Source organism: Podarcis muralis, chromosome 11, assembly GCF_964188315.1.
Source record: "Podarcis muralis chromosome 11, rPodMur119.hap1.1, whole genome shotgun sequence".
NCBI classification, from domain to species: Eukaryota; Metazoa; Chordata; class Lepidosauria; order Squamata; family Lacertidae; genus Podarcis; species Podarcis muralis.
The window spans coordinates 36,540,303-36,564,022 of record NC_135665.1 but is presented as its reverse complement, the minus strand read 5'-3'; the positions used below and the strand labels follow the sequence as shown (position 1 = coordinate 36,564,022).

General features: G+C 43.3%; 1 protein-coding gene across 1 annotated transcript in view; it reads left to right on the top strand.

The window, feature by feature from the left end:
* Positions 1–10,354, top strand: part of ZNF366 (zinc finger protein 366) — a 31,730-nt gene extending 21,376 nt beyond the window's left edge. Inside the window, exons 5-6 of the mRNA XM_028749119.2 lie at positions 6,510–6,684; positions 8,108–10,354. Of these exons, the coding sequence (XP_028604952.2) occupies positions 6,510–6,684; positions 8,108–8,625 (693 nt within the window). The 3' untranslated portion in view covers positions 8,626–10,354. The remainder of the gene's footprint in view (positions 1–6,509; positions 6,685–8,107) is intronic.
* Positions 10,355–23,720: the final 13,366 nt, after the last annotated feature.

The window sequence follows — 23,720 nt, the reverse complement described above, 5'->3', positions numbered from 1 at the left end:
CCATTTGGAAGGTGATGCAGTGTCTATGCAGGGAAAAGTATATATTAAGAGAAAGCGAGTGTAAAAATACATATATTTGTGAAAACAACATACAGAAATGCATTATATGATGTAAACTTGCTGGGCAAACTTGCACGGGAAAATGCGTATATTAAGGGAAATGCACACTTAAATGGTGGTGAATTTTTTTGAGAACTTAAAATAAATAAATTCAACCCCATGCAGAAAACTGCCAAGCTGAATGTTAGACTGGGAAACTGAAAGAAACTGGAATTTGAATAGATCTGTACATTCCTAGACCCAGCCAGCATGGCCAGTGATGGATAAGGATTAGAGCTGTAATCCAACAACATCTGAAGTGCCCCACACACCCCTTCCCTGCACCGTAAGAATGTAAGAAGAGCCTGTCAGATCAGGCCTGTCCAGTCCAGCACCTTCTTCCCACAATGGACAACCAGATGCCTGCAGGAAACCTGTAAGCAGAACCCGAGGAGAAGAGCACTCTCCCCTCCTGTTGTTTCCAGGAACTGGTATTCAGAAGCACTAATGCCTTGATCTATGGAGGAAAAAGGAACGCGGGTGGCGCTGTGGGTTAAACCACAGAGCCTAGGACTTGCCGATCAGAAGGTCGGCGGTTCAAATCCCCACGACGGGGTGAGCTCCCATTGCTCAGTCCCTGTTCCTGCCTACCTAGCAGTTTGAAAGCACGTCAAAGTGCAAGTAGATAAATAGGTACTGCTCCGGCGGGAAGGTAAGCGGCATTTCCGTGCGCTGCTCTGGTTCGCCAGAAGTGGCTTAGTCATGCTGGCCACATGACCTGGAAGCTGTACGCCGGCTCCCTCAGCCAATAAAGCGAGATGAGCGCTGCAACTACAGAGTCGGCCACGACTGGACCTAATGGTCAGGGGTCCCTTTACCTTTACCTATGGAGGAAAAACATAGTAATTGTGGCTAGTAATAATCAACAGCCTTCTCCTCATGAATCTGTCTAATCCTTCTCTTAAGTCATCCAAACTGGAGATCATCTCTGCTTCCTGCGGGCGTGAGTTCCACAGTTTAACCTTGCGCCCTGGGAAGAAATTTCTTTTATCTGTCCTGAATCTTCAAGCATTTGTCTTCATTGGATGTCCATGAGTTCTAGCGTTTTGAGAGGAGAAAACCTTTTGCGCATATATTTTTAATGAACGTCTATCATGTCACCTTTTCTCTAAAACATGCCCACTTCTCAGGGCATAAATTAATACGCCACTTGTATTCCCAGCACTGGGTTCATGATAAATCCTGAGCGTCCTGTTCCAGACAGGCAGCTTATGAAGTGATAAAATAAAGGAATGGCTAAACAAATAAATCAGAAGGAAAACAAGGGAGCGGAGAATCAGACTGATCAGCTTTTCGAGGCTCTTCCTCTCCTGGACTTTAAGAACCTCCTAAGGAGTTTGGGCTCCATTAAGCCTCTTTGGCTGGCATTCAGTGAGTTAAGGCAATGACCAGATAGCCGCTGTTTTGGCAACAGGCTCCTCCTCAGCAGAAGGAAGGATATAGCTGTACGAACCGCTTGCTTAACAATGGCCTGCATGTCCCCAGGGAATGGCCTGCAAATAGATTTCATCTTGCTTTCTCTTGTACTTTTCAGAGCTTCCTGTTTTCTCACGGCCCTTTTGGACAGTTTACAGTCTTTCTCCTGCTCTCTCTCTCTCTCTCTCTCTTACTTTCAGGAAAGGAACACCCTTCTTATTAAACCTTCTTTAAAAAAAAAGAAGGAAAGAAAGAAAAAAGGCTACAAAGGAAGGACAACACAACAGTGGCCTTTCTGCCTCATGGCAGGCTGCATTTTCTTGGCCTTGTTTCTCAGGGAAAAAGAAAACACCCGTCTTTCCTACAGAGCTAATCATGGCCACACAGGACCCATATGTGGCTTGAGGGGAGAATAAAGTCTTTGCCACTCATGTATCCTCAGCCACAGAGCTGTTTCTCTCTCAGAAGCACTGCTGCCCAATGTCTTTTGGGGCAAGTCAATCTAGATGGCTCATTTATTTATTTTAAAATAAACCTCCTTACAGCTTTTGCTTCCGAGTAAAGGTGGCGCTGTGGTCTAAACCATTGAGCCTTGGGCTTGCCGATCAAAAGGTCGGCAGTTCGAATCCCCGCAACGGGGTGAGCTCCCGTTGCTCGGTCCCAGCTCCTGCCAATCTAGCTGTTCGAAAGCACGCCAAAAAGTGCAAGTACCTTACCAGTGGGAAGGTAAACGGCGTATCCGTCTGCTGCTCTGGTTTCACCAGAAGTGGCTCAGTCATGCTGGCCACATGACCTGGAAAAACTGTCTGCAGACAAACGCCGGCTCCCTCGGCTTGTAAAGCGAGATGAGCGCTGCAACCCCAGAGTCATTCGCGACTGGACTTAACTGTCATGGGTCCCTTTACCTTTACTAAAGGATGGGGAAGGAATTTGATCCTGTTTATGCTTAAAAAGGCAAACTTTCCCAATTCACACCTTAGAAAACAAGGTGCGAACTGAAACCCAGTCACTTTTTGAAATTTGCACTTCCCCAGATTTTGCTGTGCAGTTTTCCAGCCAAGCAATGTGTGCTCATTTGCACATGCTGAATACAAATAGTGCCAAAAATAATAATAACATAAAATGCATTTTATTAGGGAAAATTGCTATTGAAAATGTGCACGTTTGGCAAAATTACATAGAAAATGTTAACCTTAGGAGAATTTTGTGCCAATATGCTTATGAATTTTCAGGAGGAGGTATTTTAATACAAAAGTTGCACAAACTTATGTGGAAATTAAGATTGGAAAGATGAGAAACTGAAAGAAATTGAAACTGACCAATTTGCTCATCCCTACTTGTCGTTTTGCTAATGCAAGGCTGCCACTGAAGCAGCTCTGAATCACATGATACAGGTAATATTATAAAATCCTTTGCCATTGACTCACGCCTTTTGTCAATGCTGCTAAAGACTTGAGCTTTGCACCTTGAAAATGAGTTACATTCAATCACTGTAACCTGGTGCTAAGTTAGGTGCTTCTATATTTTGCAAAGCTGCAGTCCTTTGTTACAGTTTCCTAAAAGTTCCAAAAATCCATTGAGCAAGTCTGTAGCTATCTTACATTAAGGTTGTAATATTGTATGCACTTCCTTGGGAGATAGTCCCACTGAATTCAGTGGGATCCATGCCCCAGTAGCTATGCATGGAATTATGCTGCAAGTGTTTTATGGGTTTTAGCCATTATTATTATTATTATTATTATTATTATTATTATTATTATTATCATCATCATCATCATCATCATCATCATCATCATCATCATTATCATTATCATATTTCCATTTAGAGATGCTTACTATCTGATGATTTCAATGTGGTTTACAATAGATAAAAATACACACACACACACACACACACACATGCATAAGAAGTGCAACAAAACTCATGTCAAATTATTTACCTGGGGGAGGAAATGAAACAAACTTTCTCTATATAAGTCAGAAAGCATTCCGAGGCAGTATAATGTAAACCTTCAACCAACAAAATACACATTGTTCATACAACCCCTCCATCCATCTTACTTGCTGGCCATTCCATGCAACCACTTCAGTCGTTCTCATGCATTATGTCTGCCAACCAACCAGCCTTAGATGAGCCACTTGTACACCACGAATATTACAATCCACATACAAATGATTGCAGCCAAGCAAACACATGTAAGATACTCTCCCCACTAATGGAGTCATGCCCTTACACCCATTGGACCATCTGATACTTCACCCCCATCTCTGAACTGAGAAAAGCCCAGTTCTATACCAGAGCAGGCTCTCACCCTGGGGTATAAAAGCTACTTCTACCCCCTAATTCCTAACTACATAATCGTATTCGACATGGTACTGCTCAACCTCAGTTCCTGGTAAATAACCAATCAGCACTGGTGGCAGACACAACTAACTTAGCCGTAAATGTGTCTTGAGTTACGCAGTGTGGATATACATCATATTTGACTGTCTAATCCTAAACAAAAAGAACTAGAATGTGGCAACTATGATAATTACTCGTTTGTGATAGACCTGTCCTCCACAAATTTAAAGCCATCCAATCCAGTGTCTGGCAATGAATTACACACACAGTGGTGCATCCACATCTTGTGGTAGTAAAGAAAATCAAGGACAGCAATGAAATGACGGTGTTGTCCTAACAAGAGCAAATAGGGAGATCCCTGGCCACGTCCTGCTTTAAATAAGGCAGGCCACACCCCCAGAGCCAGCCAATTGGCTGGCCAGGAGGTGACGCGGCCGGAAATCCCCCCAGTAGTTCTGGGGCTGGGTTCTAGCCGCTGCGCGCATGGTGGGGCCGTGAAGCCCGCAACTCCACCTCCTCTGAAGGGCGGAAGTGGCTTTGTCTCACTTTTGTCAATCCCCCCCCCCCCCCCCGTTTTTGCAAATGATGGTTCATAGCTCTTTCTCTTTCATAGTTTTTATGCCCTTTCATCTCTGCGTGCTTCACCTGCGTAAGATTTCATAACCTTTTAAAAATTTTCATTGTTTGTTTCATAACATGAATTCTGGCCATGTAACCGATGCTACATTTTGATTCGTGTAATTTTAGTTATCTGACTACAGACATATGATATACATGTATGTATATGTTACAGTGTCAATGTGCACTCACTCTCTCTGTGTGTATGTGTGTAACTTTAAGCAGAAGTGACCCTTTTTTCTCATTCACCACATGGATCACCTAAATAATCCAAATTGATCAAAATCTTATTTTGTTTCTGTGCATTTTTAACCCCACCCACTCCTCCTGCCAACAAGGAAGAGGAGGAGGCCATCTGCATGTTGTCAAACACATTTTCTCTCCAGCAAGACTTGGTGGGAGCTGTTGCCAGTCCTTACAAAAACTAGCTTCCTCCTCCAAAAAACAACAACAATTTAACTAAAATGAATATTAATAATTTCAGTTTCCTATGCCCAACAATCCACAGAGAGATTTTCTGCCATAATGTTGGAACCTAAGGTGAAGAGTGGGTAATAAATGTATAAGCAATAACATGCCAATAATCTTTTCATCTCCCTTCCTTCCCATGACATTCAAAAGTTTTGCTTCACAACAAAGGCAAATAACTGCACACCCAAGAGAGCAAAGACAGTGTTAAGGACTCCTAGAAAAATGCTTGATAGATGGTGAAAGAATGGCTTTGGGTGGGGCTGCTCTGGGTCACCACCACATACAGAAGCATGACCAAATCTAGGATTAATGAAGAAATGGAGGCGTCGTGATGCCTCAAGAGGAAATACAAAACCTTCCTCTTCATCTGTTTTATTTCCCTGCAGCATTCCAGACATTCTTTCCCTCGACAATAAGGGTCCTGATTCTGGCCACATTCATCTCAGTTTCATATGCCATCTCCTGGAACGAGGCAGCTCTGCTCTTAGGATTAAGCCCTGCCTGTATATCTGATTGAATCTACGAAATTCCCTACAGTCCCAGAGGCCATTTAAAACACTGCACTGCAGCAAACCTAGGTCTTCCCTCAAGTAGCCATAGCTAGATCCACACAACAGCATTTGCTTTAAAACACTTGCTTGTTATATTTGTATTTTGCATTTTTTGTGATGCGGTTTTAAACTCTTAGGTACTTAGGTGCACTTCCAGTAGCTCCTGTGCAACTTTCAGCCTAATCCTCAGTGAGTGAGCACGGAAAGCCTTTAGCTCCTTCAGGGATGTCCCAAGGCATTTTGCTGCCTGACGCAGAGGACAAGATGGCGTCCCATTCCATATTCCGAAGATGACTGGCTCAGCAGTCGAATCTTAATTTCACACTGGTAACATGAATAGGGGCTTGATCCTCTAACATCTTGCCACCACTCCCCACCCCATGACATCTGGCACCTGAGGCAGCTTACTCAGTCTGCCTCATGTTAGGGTCAGCCCTGCTATCCAGAAGCTAGGGCTGAATTTTGGCCTGTTATAGAATTACTTCCACAAACTGGGTGCCTGGTTAAATCAAGTTTTATTCATTCATTCATTCATTTATCAAATCTATATGCTACCCCACCCCACCCCAGTTCCTTGTGTTAGACTTGGGCTGTGTATACACTATACATTTAAAACACAATTGAAATACATTCCTTCCCTCAGAGAACTGTGGACACTGTAGTCTATCCCTCACACTTACAACTGCCAGCAACCCTTAACAAACTACAGCACCCAGAGTTCTTTGAGGGGAGAAAATGTGCTTTGAAAGTGTTTTAAATGTACATAGCCTTACATTGATGTGGGGCCTATTCATCCACAAACCCAGCTTTAAGGGAGGGATGGGATTGTTCTCCCGGTGGTTTTTAGGAAGAAGAAACTATTTGGATTTCCCCTGTAAGCACAGTCTATGATAAGCTGTGGAACTCTCAAGAAGCTGTCTCAGCTGCAAGGGGCTCTATCTCAAGAAAACAAAATGATCCCTGTGTATCTGCAGAATAAATCACTTTGATTGTCATTGGTCTTTTGACAGCTGTGCGGAAAGGAATTTAATCGAATGCATAATTTAATGGGGCACATGCACTTGCATTCAGACAGCAAGCCGTTCAAATGTCTCTACTGTCCCAGCAAATTCACCTTGAAGGGGAACCTCACCAGACACATGAAAGTCAAACACGGAGTGATGGAAAGAGGATTTCGGTCTCAAGGTAAATGACCAGCAAGCTGGGCTGATTTTTGCATTAGATTTAATAATTCCAAACTACTTATACAGTAGCATCTAAAAGGCAGTTTGCGTGTCTGTGTAAACCTAATTGAAGCAGACCTTGCTAAATAAGAGAATGGCTAGCCAAGTCTGAGGAAGAAAGACAGACCCAGTTGTGTCCTGTTGCTGCACAGATAAAAGAAGACTGCACGACCCGGAAGCAATTAAGGGTCAGAGTTCATCACATAACCTGCTCTGGTTTTTCAGGTGTTGAGATGACACTTAAAGGGTTGTCTGGTATTGTAGTAAATTATTGCAAGTCAGGCTCTGCATTGTCATATCTTCGGTTCAGGACCACAGCAGGCTCGATGCCAATATTGCATTGTAAACTTTTTAAAATGTATCTTGCATTTTATGTGAAGGAAAGCAACATGGATTTTCACCCACTCACCATGCAAGGAATGCTACTGTATTTATGCTGTGGCTCCGTGAATTGCTGCAGCTATAAAATCAAGCTGCTAGTATTATTGACATCACACCGCAATGCTTGGCTGAGGTAGCTGGATTTGACCAATAAAACTGAATGGTCTAAATTGGCTCCCAAATGTTAGAGCTCAGTCTGCTTTGTAGATTTGCCTACCTGTGTAATGAAGGTGGATGTCTAAATGGATGTTCTGATTAAGGCTGTTCAATAACTTTAGGAGTCGGACTCAGGAGTGGCCAGCATGGTGCTATGGAGCCAACCTCCCAATATGTAACTGCTTATCTGGATGGGGTAGAGTGGCAACAAGGCAGAGACTGTGTAGTCACAGCAGTGGAGCCAATCCAGCACTCCTGCCAGTGTGTTCATACAGAACTATGGCAGAACAGGTTACAAATATCACATTACTGATTCTCCCCTCCCCCCAAATCATACAATTAGGCTGCTTCAGCCCAACCCATGGGATTTCAGACTTAATAATCCAAAATATTAAGACTTATTTTTTTTAATGGGGAGGAACCCTAAATCCCACTTCACATTGGTATGATGTTCACATTACAAATTTAAAGAACACATTTGGGAATTGCTTGTTGAACAGAAAATTAAAGGTGTTCCACAACCAATGCAACCATGACACCATTGCTGTGCTTTCATATGTCATGAAACTGGGCCTTTTCCACGGCAGTCGAAGCGTGTACTGAGTACCGCTGGGACAGATGCTGTTTCCTCTGTGCTAGGGATGCCAAGCAGATCAGCAGGAAGTCCCCTTACCTCCCCCCTTCCATTATTTGCAAGATAAACAGATAGAAACAAAGGGACACAAGCTGAAATATTCATCCTAGAATCACAACTCTGAGTTATTTTGATTATAAAATGGGTGTAGGGCTGCAAATATATTTGCTAACACAATCATCTTTTTTTTAATTAAAAAAAACCCCTCTTATAGGACATGGAAGGGAACGAATAAGAACATCACAAACAGATGCCTCAAGGAGCCTGGAACAGGAAGAACCCTTTGACCTTTCCCAAAAAAGCCAAGGGAAAGGACTTTCATTTCACTCTGATGGGGAAAGTGCCAAAGGAAGCTCGTGTCATGAGGAAGATGAAGACAACTGCTATGGGGTGGAGCCGCAGAGTCCTGCCATGTACCACAGCAACAGCAAGCCTGATTTTTCCAGCCAATCAGGACTCAAGATGAAAGACTTCAGAGAGTCGTACTGTGATGAGAAAGAGAAAATGCTGGATTCAAAATGTGAGGAGAGGAAGGAGAACAACGGGAACCAGAGCCGAGGAGAAAGAGACTTTGCAAATAATGACGGGAGGCATATGGGCTTTAGCCACTTTGAGAATAACAGACTCACTCAGTCTCTCTCTGACTACTTGTATTTTCAACATAGAAACAAAAGTTTGAAGGAGCTGCTGGAAAGGAAAATGGAAAAGCAAACTGTTTTTCTGGGTATCTAAAAGGACACATGTAAACCTAGCGCTAGGAAAGAGAAGTTCCTTCATAGTTTTCATTACCATGAGCTGTAATCTAACAAGACTGGCAAATGATGAAAAAGAGAATAAGCATAAATAATTTAATGCAATTTTCATCCGTCATTAACTTGTCCCTATTTTTATACAATAATGTCATAGATACATTGATGTCATATATAGCAATCTAGTCTATAAGCTTCTTTCCAATAATTTCCCCCAACATTCTGACCCGGTCCATGCACGCAGCAGAGTGAAATGAACAAGTCCTGAAATAGTGGAATAGATTGCATAGGAGGCGTCATGATTTGAATGTTCTCCTGGATGTGCTGTAACCTGTTGTTGTTGTTTTATTTACCGTACTTAAAGATATTGGCTATTCCATATTTTTGCTCTAACTTCCTGGTGTTTTAACTGTCAGGTGTACCTTACAGGACTCAACTCCTGCTTGAGGAATTCCCTTGGGCATCTGGTTGGCCACTGTGAAAACAGGACGCTGGACTAGATTCTTCTTAAGTTTTTATGGTCAATGGACATTTCAGCCTGCAGACCTGTGAGTGGCTTTGCATTCCCTCACAGCAACACTGCTACAGAACTACCGTACTGTTTAGCATTCTTCATGGGAAGCCATGGTGGTGTGAAACCAACAGAAGTCAGTAATGTAGATATGGCCTTAGAGAAACATCTGAAGTGCTCAGCAAATTCAGAATGCTTTACCTAAGAGCAGGCGGTACATAACACAGAGATTCTGGGAAGCTAAGTAGGATTCTGCAAGGTACAGCAGAATAGAGCAGACAAGTGGAAAACTCAAAGGAAATATTGATCATAGCTCATGATGAAAGGATGTGGCTAGGACAACAAAGGGTATCAGTAACATGATGATCAATTAACAAATGGGTTTGGCCTTAGAACAGCTGACTCAGGAGAGCTCAGATGCACTTGGAGACTGGTAAAAAATAAAGATCACCTGGGTCCACTGCAAACTGCTACGCAATACAAAGGCAGACTTCTGATTATTTGAAGTATATCAGCATTTTTTAGGATATCCCGTTATGGGATAAAAGATCAGGCAGGTCCCAATTAATTTCATTATGAATTTACTCAGGTTATAATTTTGTCCCTTGCTCCCCTGCTCTCCTCAACATGTTATTTCTAAGTTATTTGTCTCAGTCTGTTGCAGCCTCTTCTCTTCTCTTCTCTTCTCTTCTCTTCTCGAGACCTTTGTGCTGGTTCCAGTTTCTTTGCATCTTCCTGTTTCCACAGTGTTGCTGCATTTGGCTGTTGATCATGGGTAGGGAACCTGCATCCAGGTCCCCTCAGCCCCAGCCTTCATGTCCGATGGTCAGATGAGTTCAGATAAGGTGGGAGTTCCAAACATCTGGAGGGCCACCGGTCCCTCATCCCTGCTGTAGACGGTGCAAATCTGAAAAGTGCAATTTAAAATATAGTATTTATTATGCCAAGGAGAGTATTTAATAAAGTCTTGCCAGGTGTACAATAACACGTTGCGTCTGCTTAGCTGAATAGGAAATAACAGCATTAACAGTATGTATTCTTGTATCTGTGCATTGATTTGTGTGTGTATGTGTTGTAAACAACACCTGACAAGTGGGATCCAACCCAAATTCCAGTATATTTCTTGATAGCCAGTAGCTCATCTGAAATGTTACATGTCAAATACATTTTGTTAATTTAAAACAAACAAATAAATGTATATCAAAGGTGCTGCTGTAGTTTGCATCAAACCCTCCCAGCAATTTCAATTGTCTCTGTCCTGATAAAACAACTGGTCCACGTTTCTCATGGTTATACTGTTACATGTTGCTCACTACTTTCCCAATTGGGAGATGTTCCAGGAGCAGCACTTACCTGGTTATGTGTTCTTTTGGCGGGTTTTTTTAAAAAATATATATGAATTTATTTACAAATATATAGGATGGGCATAGGTGGACAACCAGCAAATCAACTGCCTACACCATAACTGTTATAGTTACTTGGTTGCAATGAGGGCCCTGTTTTTGTCACAAAAATAGTCAGAATCTCGTCAACAAAGAACATTATGAACATAGGAATCTGCCTTAAATTCAGTCCATGTACCTCAATACTATCTACACTGACTGGCAGAGTCTCTCCCAACCCTACCTGGAAGGGGCAGCGATTGAACCTGGCATCTTCTGCAAACAAGGCAGAAGCTCTAATACCGAACTACAAGCCTTCTCCAAGGTTCACAAGTAAATGCAGTTGCAAATAGGCACCCTGCTTTGAGGGGAAGACTGGTACAGGTACCTGGAATTAAGCCTGTGGGTATATACTCTATAGCCAAGAAGTAGGTTGACACACCTAGCACCCAAGATCAGTAAATAGATTTGCAAAGAGCTTCCATGACAGTGTGCCATTGAAAAGAACAGAATTATATAGGCCCAGCCACACGACACCTCACAATGGGGGGACCAGTGTGAGGCCTGAGGAAGAGAAGGAACCTCTCAAAACGATGGTGCACTTCAAGTTCATAAGCTAAAGGTGATGGATTGTACAATTCTATTCCTGTTTAGGAAATGTCAAATGCCAACGATATAGCTTTGGAAGGGAAAGGGTGAAAGAAGGGGAAACTCAAGTTTGGCTCTCCTTGCTCTGCTAAATGTTTGTGTTGCTCCTTACAAGAGCAGGGATTATTTATGCATTAATTGCCTTTAGGGGTGTCGGAGAAATTCCATTCGGCACACATTAAAAGCGGAATCTATCAAATTCATACTTTCCCAAACAATATGTGAATCGAAACACAGCCAACCTTCAAAAGTCACACTTATCTGAATAATGCGATGAAATTCTTTAACCAAACGGTGGTTACAAAAATGCTTATTTGAGAGGAGAGTGTTCACAAAAATGAAGATATTAAAGAAAGTAATGTAGATAGTGCACTATATTGGCGAACACAGGAACACACAGGAGCAGAGGCCGGCCAAATAAGTTGGCAGCTCTTTTGTGAAATGCCAAGCTGGAACCACCGGCTGCAACCTACACTACTTCCCATAGCATACTCAGCTCTTTTCCCCTGTGAGTAGATTTACTTGTAGTTAATGCTCTGGCCAAACATCCCACGGAACACTTGGTGTGAGGGGGGTATAATGAGTCCCTCATTAAAGAGGTGCTCACTTTCCTCAGAAAGTACTCACTGTTCCTCAGAAGAAACAGGAAGTGGAGGCCTGATTAGGGGACATAAGCTTCATCATCTGTTTTCAGGTCTTAACCTATGGCAGGGGTAGCTAACATTGTGCCCTTCAGATGTTCTGAAATACTAGTCCTATTAGCTCTAGTCAGCATAGCCAATGGTCAGGGATGATGTGAGTTGTAGTCCACAACGTTTGGAGGGCACCACATTCACTATCTCTGTCCTAGGAGAAAGCCATCCTTCAACACTGACTAAGAAGCTGGTGACTATGAGGCCCCACTGATCCAAAGCCAAGTAGCCATTGTGGAGCTCTGGCAGCTCTGCTTGTCTACTGAAACTTGCAAAGGCAGAAGGTGCACCAAATAGAGATGCCAGAGGGCTGTATCTGTCCATTGACTTGCATGGGGCCAAATAGCTTAATGGGCATGAGAAGTGCCTGTTCACCAGGCCTCACCTGCAAAAAAGGAATACCTATCAACTGCCCCAGAAAAACAGGAAATCCCATTTCCCTCCCCTTGTGAGCACATGGCAGCCATTTTGGATGCCTTGCTCTCGTGTGATTTCGGCCTGAGATATTGCCCTGAGTCTGCAATCTTGCACTGGGCCCCCAAACACGCATGTTTGGGTGCTATGCCCCCCAAAAAGCACTTTTCCCAGGTCCGTGATCTCAGCAGGTCGCATGACCCACTCAGGATTTCAGATCTGGAAGATGGTGTCCCGAATTTGGGCCACATTATGTTGGAGGGTATGAAGAGGAAGTGATGGCTACCGACATGGTTGGCTTTAAAAGAGAATGAGACAAGTTCTTGGAGGATACAGCTATCAGTAGCTACTAACACTGATGTTGATGTTAATCATCTAATGTTGGAGGGAGTATGTTTCTGAATAGCAGTGGCTAGAAACCTCAGGATTGGACAGTGCTGTTGTGCTTATGTTGTGCAAACTTCTCGTAGGTATCTTGCTGGCCACTGTGGGAACAGGAATTTGGACTAGATGGTCACTGGCACCAGAAAAATAGTTGTTTGGCTGGCCACATGCCCCCCACTCTGGTGCCACCCATGAACTGGCCTGATCCAACAGACTCTCCTTATGTTATTATGTATGTTCCCAGGATGCAGCCCTGGCTTTTCACTGGAACCTGCCCTCCAAGTTCTGATAATTTACAGTGTCAAAGTTAAAGTACTTGCTTATATCTCTTCAGAGCAACAAAGCCTGGCTGGGGCTCTGAAAAATCCGCCGTGAAAAGAAAACGGTTCTGATCTAAACAATGATCTGAACACACGTGACGAAACACACTCAGCCTCTCCACATTTGTGAGGCAAAGGTTAGCCATTGTAGTTCTGTGCATAGTTCATTTCAGGGAACAACATGAATGGGGGAAGGCTTTGATTGTATGTTTTGTGAACACTGTAAACTCATTCAGCGTGTGGAGGAAGCTCTGTGTCTTTGATAGCTGGGAGTGACCAGCGCAGTCCCATGTGGCTCAGTATCAGTGGCTCTCGGTGTTTCCTCTTTGTTAAAGGCAACAACAAATTTTGAGGGGAAAAGGCACTTGATCCCCTTTTCTCATGATTTACTAGTGTCATTTTTGTGGACACTTGAACTGGGTCCACCTTGAATCATAGGGTTGTGTCCAGCTAAGTTCTACACAGAGTAGACACGCTGAAATTAACAGACCTAAGTTAGTCCCATAAAGGACTGATAGAAATGGCCTGAAATCTAACCCACTGCTATAGAAAGATCCTTATGAACACACCACATGTACAGAACTGGGCTGTGTAAGATCTCTAGGATAATGAGTATAGAGAAAAAGATAGAGAAGAACAACCCCTCTTTCTCAACTACTTTTCACGGACACATTATTTAACACTGGGAGATTTATTTTACAGAATGATAGTGGGAGACATCAGGCAGGACAGTTGTTCAGATCACCTGGCCAGTCTTTTTCCATGATTTATAGCTCAACAAATGCAAATGCGATGTAAATCAGTGTCTTCTTCTTTCATCCACACTTTTGGGAAATGTGTCCCCTCTGGGTAGTTCACTTGGATAGAGCATGGTGTTGATGATGCCAAGGCTGCATGTTCAATCCCCCGTATGAGACAAGTGGTTTACTTCTAGTGTGATATGCAACCAACACTATCTGCCTTTGCCCCATGGATGAAAAATATTAATTACAAATTAACTGATGATTAAGCTGCATATAAATCCCCCTGGCTAATTAATTAAATAACACCAGTTTTAAATGCCACTTCTTCTCATGGAATTCAAGGTGGCATACACAGGAGATCACAGCCTGTCCCTCACTGACTAGAGCCAGTTCTCTGTAGCTTCCACACAGTTGCGCTGTGCGCATGCATGCATGGTCTCAGTGTGGGTTTGAAGAGCAGCAATTGTTCTCCACTGCAAACACGTATATCAAGGGTGACCAGCTTGTGGACTTCCAGTTACTGTTGGACTCTTATCAGACCCAGCTAGCTAGCATAGTGAGAGCTAGTGAGATCCATCTGGGGTAGGGTGGGAAGTACTGACACAGATGCTTCTCCAATACTGCTACATAAGGCAGTGGAGGGGGATACTACCCTCTGCTGTAGCTAGCTTATTACTTATGTGCAGAGCCTCAGGAGCTTGTTGGATCTTTGGCTTAAAAAAAAAGAAAAGGGTGCAAACATTTTTCACGCCTTAGACTTCTAGCTTGTAACAATGATGGGATGAAAACACTCAGTCCCAAGGAAGAGTTTTTCTTTTCAGTTTATAATTTATCTGTATGGTTATTCTTTGAGACCACGATCAAACACCTTCTCGTAGCTGGAAATGGACCAGCAGAGATCTCCAGCTGCGCATTGCAAACATACAAGTATTCAGCTGCCAACATCAACAGTCTTAGTGCTCACGTACATCTCGGGTTCAGTTTTGAAAAATAACTCCACCCAGGCTCCATCCACATTCCTAGGCAGATGTGTTGCTATGTAAAGCAAATGTGGGCACTAACTGGGAGGGAAGCAACCCTATGCTCACTTAGCTGGAAGTAAGCCCCAGTGAGCACAGTGAGAATTACTTCTGAATAGACACAGATAGGGTTGTGCACGATCATACCCAAGCCAGGGTCTAACTGTTGATGCCTGAAGCTTAAGCAACTTGAATGCAGCCTGCTCTGATTCTTGTTCCTGAATATTTATTGAAAGGCAATAGATTTCCCTGTAAGAATTGTTTTTAAGGTGCCTCTTCAGATTTGTCAAGAAATATCTTCCCTCCAGCCCTGCCAAAGAGAGCCCTCGGTTCTCAGTCTAAGTAGTCTGGGGGACTGGAGAGAAGAAGGGAAGCAGGTTCTGGTCTCATTTGTTGGTCAGCAGACTAAGAGCTTAAGGTTTATTAGTGGGATATGAGAGCTGAAAATAATGCCAATATATGCCACCTCTGGCAACCAATGCGCCCCTTGGGTTTCAGATAGTACATGGGTAAAGGTAAAGGGACCCCTGACCATTAGGTCCAGTCATGACCAACTCTGGGGTTGCAGCGCTCATCTCACTTTATTGGCCGAGGGAGCCAGCGTGCAGCTTCCGGGTCAAGTGGCCAGCATGACTAAGCCACTTCTGGCAAACCAGAGCAGCGCACGGAAATGCCGTTTACCTTCCTGCCAGAGCAGTACCTATTTATCTACTTGCACTTTGCACTTTCGAACTGCTAGGTTGGCAGGGGCAGGGACTCATCCAGTCACGGGGATTCGAACTGCCGACCTTCTGATCGGCAAGTCCTAGGCTCTGTGGTTTAACCCACAGTGCCACCCACATCCCTTAGTACATGGGTAGATGAGTCTAAAAATCCCATGACACAAATTTTCATGGCCCTTTAGCAGCTATGGTGGCTCATTTACCAGAACGAATGTATTTAGCATTAACTATGGAAGTGTGTAGGGTGGCGCTGTGGGTTAAACCACAGAGCCTAGGACTTGCCGTGGGCAACATATTTATTGGAGGCTGGATCTGTTGCCCCTCTGGATCCTGGCATCCAAGGCAGTCTCCTCACCTTGCCTCATGGGTGGGCTGGCCCTGCCAGCCAAACAGTCTGGCTTAATATGAGCCAGCTTTTCTGATTCCTCTTATCCACACCTTGACTGCAGCTCTTTCCTCACCGAAACATATAGCCTTTAGCATGAGAAAGTTTCAGCATCCCTCATATTCAGGGTAGGTGAAAAAGTGATTGTCAATGCACAGTTGCCTTGTTGGCTATGGAGCTGGATGCATGCAGCAAAGGTGTCTCGGGACCCTTGAACCCAAATGACTTACTGGCTGCCAGATAATGGAAGATAAAAGCCGTCCGACAAACGTCTTCCTTGTTCTGTCCTTTTTGATCCAGGGCTGAACAGATGGCAGCCTATAAACAGTTGTGCTGGAGTTATGGCTAGATAGCATCAGCTCTCGAACAGAGAACAAGTGGGACGCAGTTCAGCAGCAGTTGAATTTTGAGTGGCAAACAGCCAATTTGCTACCAGTTGGGTTATTCATGCTGCAATAGGAAGCAATTTTTCTGATGTACAAACTTCCTCCTCCTTCTGTTTGGAACTAGGCAACAATTACGTGTATATTATTGTATACTATATATCTTCATATATATATATATATGAAATAAATGCCAGTTTAGCAACAGACGTTCCATGATGTGAAGAAGGTATACACTCTAGTCCTTTATTGCATTAAAGCAGCCTCGTAGAACTCTAATGGTAAAATACATCTTTTAACACTAGGAAGATCCAGAAGACATGAAGTCCCAGACAGTTGCCATGATTTATTTATCTATCTTGTTCTTGATTGGCTATCTGCACCTGTCAATCTGAGCCCTTGAATAGGCAAAATATTTTCAGGAACATGATGCACTCATGTATTTCTATTGCAATAGGACTCAATGCTCTGCTATTAGTTTTCTGTAGCACATCTCTCATTGGTTTTTGTAACATTGCAGGAGCTACTTATTAGAATCTGAACCATTCATTGCTAATCAGCTTACCTATAACAGGATATTTCTGAATGGTTGTCTGTCTTACTACTACATGTGCATTACAGAGTAAATGATTGCCAGTCTGCTGCTGCAAAGGTTGTGCCTATTTAATATACACTGCAGTTCTAAGTATCACTAACTGTAATTTTTGCATCTCATTGCTATTCGGATACCACATTTCCCCCTTCATATATCAGTCAGCTAAGATTTCACTTCATCAGGTTGTATTCCAGGTTTGTGAGCTGGAACTAATCTAATTTCTGTCTACTCATAAGACTGCTGTAAGCACAGGGCACATTGTTTCTTCTTTAAATTTTAAATTCATCTGATTTCAGCCCTGTGGATAGCTCTGTCGGTAGAGCACGAGACTCTTAATCACATTGGGACTGTATTTACATTATAGTAATTCTAAGGGGCCCCTCCAGAGTCCTTCATTTTGTGCATTCATGATTGTTTGTGCTCATGATGGCATTGGAGTAGTAATACGTGGTCCCTCGTTCAATACTGTTTGTTCCTGCAAATGTTTCAGGGCAGACATCCAGTTTTGTTTCAATCAGCACATGTCCTGCTGAAATCTTGTAAGTATTCATACCACAAAAGTTCTGGAGTGTTTCCGGGACTGCGAGGGGTTGTCCCACTTTTATTGCACTATAGCACAGGAGTGCCTCTGCGGACAGCAATAATGTAGTAGCAATGGGGAACATCCCAGGACAACTAATAGAGGGGAATGATACAGCCTAATGTGCCAATGACTTGTTGAAAAATACAGCCACAAAACACCATCAGTCTAGAGGCGCCCCTAAATGTGCATCTATACGTATAAATTGGCACATGCAGGTTTTGTGTGTCTTTTTTGTTTGTTCACTTGTCCTTTGATGATGCATTTGGCAATGCCTAACTGGCCACCCTATCCAGAATTAAAAATAAGCCTCCTGTTTTAGATTTGAGATGGCAAGAATAAAATGCAATCACATACACACACCTCAGCTGAATTAAAATTTCATATTTTAGCTTAGTGCTCGCTCACATCTTTAATAGCTCATTTTTTGCACCAAGGACTGTAGGACTGCTTCTCCCGTAGCTTGCAAGAAAGGGGAAACATCTGATTATGATGTCAAAATAAGACAACATTTTTCAGAACTTTCATGTTGCTGGCTTCCCTGAAAGACACTCAAAATGAATAGGAAAGAATTTCCTGGGGAAAATGCTGGAATGCTTAGATAAAATAGAGGAAATGACTGAAACAAATCATGGCCTCTGTAGTGGTGGCGAGGCTGATGATTATTGTCTGTTTGGTAGAAAGCTCTGAAACTGCTGCAAATAAAGCACCACCAGAGTGAATTGCAAGGCAGCGAGGCCCAAACAGATTTAAGCTGATCAATTAACATCAGTGCAATCAGAACCAAAACATAATCCTATCAGCTGCTAGTCTCCTGCGCCAGTGAAGTTGTGCTGACATCACAAGACAGTCCAGGACATGCTAAACACATGAAAGAGTGCCAGCAGCAGTCATCACTTTCTCAGACATTTTCTCAAATGTCTGCATTTCTATCTCTCTACTGACACAATCAGGGACACAGGCGGCGGTTCAAATCCCCACGACGGAGTGAGCTCCTGTTGCTCGGTCCCTGCTCCTGCCAACCTAGCAGTTCAAAAGCACATCAAAGTGCAAGTAGATAAATAGGTACCACTCCGGCGGGAAGGTAAACGGCATTTCCGTGCGCTGCTCTGGTTCGCCAGAAGCGGCTTAGTCATGCTGGCCACATGACCTGGAAGCTGTACACCGGCTCCCTTGGCAAATAAAGCGAGATGAGCACCGCAACCCCAGAGTCGGTCACAACTGGACCTAATGGTCAGGGATTGCCAACTGTTTTGGGCCAATGCACACATTTGGAATATGTTTGCTGAGGGGCATGACATAGGACAAAAAGACTGCAACATCTAAAAGAGAATAAAAAGAAACAGGACCACAGGAAGGTGGAGGGTCGCACCCCATCTGGTCCTCCACCAATAGAAAAAGGCACCTACATCAGCTATCAATACACTCACTGATAGAGAGAAGGAGTTGTACTCAGTGAAGCTGCTCCACTATCACAAGGACATAAGGTTGCGCTCCGTCTTTTTCCCCCTAAAAAAATGTTTAGGGGCACTCTCATTTTCCTACTCATAATGAAATACTGCCTCTCAATGAGGCCAAACTTAGATTCACAAATTGTTTAGGGCTATCCGTCCCCCCAGAAAAAAGCACTGCTTGCGCTAATCCTTGCACTAATGTAGGGCTGGGAAACGGATGTGTGGTCGTTTTTCAGAAACCATCCCCACTTGCAATAAGCTTATGTCACTCCCATGGGGAGTGACATCAGCCGGTGGCTGATTTGGGGGGCGGGTTTGATTCGGCATCGGCTGAATCATTTTGTGTTGATTCTGTGTTGGATTCTGATTGGTGGAATGAGGGGTTTGATACTGCCTTATCTGCACATGCCTGCTCCCCTGTCGGAAACTGGCACACACAGTCAAAGCAGCAGAGGTTCAAAGAGCAGCACAGACTATTTGAAAGCCCTTTTGCAAGCAGCCCCAGACTGCCCTTTAAGGTTTAATTAGCAGTGTGGGACTGTTTGCAAAAGGGCTTTCAAACAGCCCCACAGTGAAATGTCCTGACAGTCGGGGCTTCAAAATGCAGCATCACCTGACATCACTATGATGGTCCCCCTTCCAAAATTGGCCCTCCAGGTGTGCAGAGGCAAGGATCTGACCCACTGCCCAGGAGATTCCTCATCCCAGCGCTAAAGAGTTGACTTCATGGATACAACACAAGCTCTTTGTGCCTCTCATTTATTCTGTCTGAGCATTTGAGCTGACTGGTTTGGGTTTACTTTCCACCATGTGTTATGTCCTAATTAATGTAAGAAGAAATTCAAATCCATCTTGGCAAGGCAAGCAGCTGATGTCAAATACATTTGCTGTGAAGTTTGTTTGAAATGTCAGTATGCTCCCTTCTTTTTGTTATCTTTGCTAGTCCCTTTTAAAATTATTCATCATTGATAGAAGACAACTTTAAACACTAATCTTGGGATGCAGAACAGTATCATGATTAGTGCCTTTTGCTTAGCTCTCTAGATAGATGTGATGCAATGTTTTTCTTCGAAGTACACATTAAATGTTTAACCTATTTGATTCAATGAAGTCCATGAAAATGTCCAAGTAAATGTCATGTCATCTGCATATTATAATTGGTCAAGATGCTTGACCTTTATGTGGAAGAACCCATACATCATGTTTTGAATGACCCATGTGACATATGGATGGCTGTTTCCTTGTTATATTTAGCTTTGAGCATGGAGCACGTGCAGCACATTCTTGCACATTTTTACTCAGAATCAGTCTTAGGTGTGTAGGACCTCAACCTTATTCGCACAAACCTGGAAGTTTCTCAGCTGCAGTTGCATGTGAAAATGTGCTGCCAAAACACAAATTTCAGAGAAATGCATAGGCCTTTCTTCCTAGTGTGCTGAGGACAGATGTCTAATCCTACCCCAGTAACAGAGGCAGTCATAGACTAAGGAAGGTGGAGTCAGGTGTTTGTAAAAGATGTGGCGTGCACACCTATTCAGATTTCATAGTGTGCCATTAAAGTAAGCTTGAGTTCATTTAAGTCGTGTTTTTTCTTTGATGCCACTGTGAGAGAGTTGCTGTCCCTTCAAGGAATCTTCTAAGCTTCTAAAGAAGATTTAGCAGCTGATTCTGGCCACTCATAGTCACATGGTTATAGGTGTTTGTTTGCTGTGTACACAGTCAATGCTGTGCAATGTGCAGTCAATGTGCATAAGCAGCTCCAAACAGATGATTAACAAAGCTGTGCCAGCCCCAATCTTCTGACCGAGGGAATGAAAAGAAGAACCAGAGCTCAGCCAAGATCACTGTGTGAAACTGTTAGGAACATAGGAAGTTGTCTTAGCCTGAGTCAGACCACGGGACCATCAGATTTACAATCATCTATGCTGATTTCAGGCTGGTGTTTTCCTCACACCTACCTGGAGATGCTTGGGCACTTAGTGGTGGCCCTTCCCGGGTGGCCCTTTGCTGATCCGTGTGGTCAAATCTTGGAAGAGATTAACATCTCTTTGGGGCTGTCCAGGAAGGGCAACCAAGCCACTGTGCTGGATACAGAGGGAACTTCTTGTGAGGCATCTGCTTACATGCAGGACAGTTGATCTAGAATGTGCATTCAGCCACATGCCTCGGACAAGTTCATCCTTTGACATTTGATCAGCAGCTAAGCCGGATGAGCAAATTAACTTTGTGATGCGTGCAGCAATGACAGAAATTGCTGTGGGTGTCCCCAGGTAAAATAGCCAGCTCACACTAGGGTTTCTCCAGACAGCCATGTACCCAAGTAATACCACTGCATAGAGAAAATAAAATACTCTGTGTCTGAACAATGTAAACACTGGGCACTGTCTCCATCACTGAATGCAGCCTTGTATTAACTGTGCGGTGGCCTGTTGCAAGCTGAGGCAGGTGTTATAAGCCCACACTTGCATTTCAGATGGTAATAATAATAATAATAATAACAATAATAACAATTTTATTATTTATACCCCACCCATCTGGCTGGGTTTCCCCAACCACTCTACAGCATATCTAAAGACATAATAAAAACATCAAGCCTTAAAAACCTCCCTATATAAGGCTGCCTTCAGATGTCTTCTTAAAGTTGTGTAATTCTTTATCTTCTTGACATCTGAAGGGAGGGAATTCCACAGGGAGGGCGCCACTACCGAGAAGGTTGAAGCCCCTTTCTTACAATTCTGTGTGTAGGACCTGGGAGATCAGGATTCCAATCCCCACTTAGCCATGAAGCTTGCTGAGTGAACTTGGGCCCGTCGCTTCCTCTCAGCCCAACCTCGCTGGGTTGTTTTGGGGGTTCATTGAGGAGTGGGGAGACCAAGTAGGCCACCTTGAGCTCCTTGAAGAAAAAGGTAGGCTTTAAATACAACAAACAAATAAAGACAAGATGAAAATCAGACACATCATTATTCTTATTAAATGGGAGAATGCTTATTTTGGTCTTCATGGAGATGCGTGAGACTTCAAAGCCTCAACGGATTGCCACTTCTAAAATGAGCACCTCTCCAAAAGGTAGTAAAAGTGCAGAAGAACAGATTCTGTGGTCTAAATTTCCCCTGAAACTGCTTAACCACAGAAATGGTTTTGTACCTATATCAATCTTTCCCTCTCACAGTTCTCTTTTTCTGAGCAGTTTGATGTGGGAACTGACAAAAGTTGACACATAAAGGAGAAGTCCTTCCCAAAACCATTCTCTTTTTTATTTCTCCTTCTCCTTCCCCTGCCCAAATACACACATCTTTGAGAACAGCAAAATGACACTTCTGGGAAACTGATTTGTTCTTATGTTCCATATGTGTGCTTCATGATGTACAATGGCACAATAGGAAACTGCCTTATATCAGGTTAGCCCAATGGGCCATCTAGCTCAGTATCAGCTATGCTGATTGGCTGTGGCCCTTCAGGGCTTTAGGCAGGGAGAGTGGAATTCCAAGTTGCACTTGGTCGAATGTTCCATCTGTGCTCCCCCCCTGCACACTGTTCTGAAGGTTCTCCCAGTTTCCCTCCACCAAGCCAATTGAAGATGTTGGGGGGCCTGGAAGAAGAGACAGGAGAAGGCTGTACTTCTCCAAGTGGAAGTATTTGCACAAGGCTTTCACTGACTAAGCAAATCCAGTCCAGGATGGAACCAGGGACCTCCTGCAGGCAGGGCATGTGCCCTGTTGTGCCAGTGCTATGAGCAGGCCTGGGATGTTGCTGGCTCAGCAAGCCTATCAAGACTTAAGTGCCAACAACAGGCACCATTGTGAGATGCAGTGAAATGATATTGCAAAAGTCATTCCATGGCTGAGAAAGTGGGTGGACATGGGTGGACAAAGGCCACCTCAGTCATGCACCATCCTGATGGGTCCTTTGACCACAACAAGGACAGCTGCACAGGCACAAACCTATGTTCTTCATGTGATAACAAGCTTTGTGTGTTAAGAAATATGCTAAGAAATTGAACTTAGAGTCCAAATCTTCCCTTCAATATTAGAAGTTTTGGGCTACTATTTTATCAACCTCCGCCCCCTATCCATAATACGGTGGCTGGCCAAACTTACAGGTCCGCTTGTAATTATTACAAATACAGATTACTTTGAGTACCTGAAATTCACCATTTACAGGCTAGATATAAGCATTTTCTTATGGCATAATACTGGCGAGAGCCTACAGCAACAGGCAAATTTGCTGAAGTGACATTAACTGAAGTTACTGCAGCTAATGTTGGAAGAATCAAACTTTGTCAACACAGCTTCAAATATTGGTAGGTAAGGATTAAGGGATGTATGGTCTTATAGAAGACTGAATAATCAAAAGGCCCCATTTTCCAAAAAGTATCATTATTGGTAATGGGTAAAAATTCAGAGCTGACACAAAAATCTATTAACAAAATCCCTGTAGGCCCATTTCCCATTTCCCACACAGGAGCTGCTTTACATTTGGTTTCCCTGTCACTGAAAATGGTCTTAAAGCAAGCCTATAAATTATTAAATGTAACTAATTTTTTCTACTTTGAGGCTATTGCATACAACTGGGAATGTGCAAAAATGGGCTTTTATTCAAACTGTCTCTAGCAATTTTTTAAAAGAAATAAATATTTGTTGCTTTTAAAGTGTTGTATTAATTTTATTTTTATGCTGAGGAGAAATACCTTTCTCCCTCATACCGCAACACATTATTAATTCAAGGTACTTATCTGCTTGTTTTTCTTGACCTCTCTTCTGGCTCTCCGGTAAATCAGACACTTTCAAAACCTCATGCCAACGCCTCTTTCCTGAGATGAAAGATAATGGAATTCTAACAGCTATAC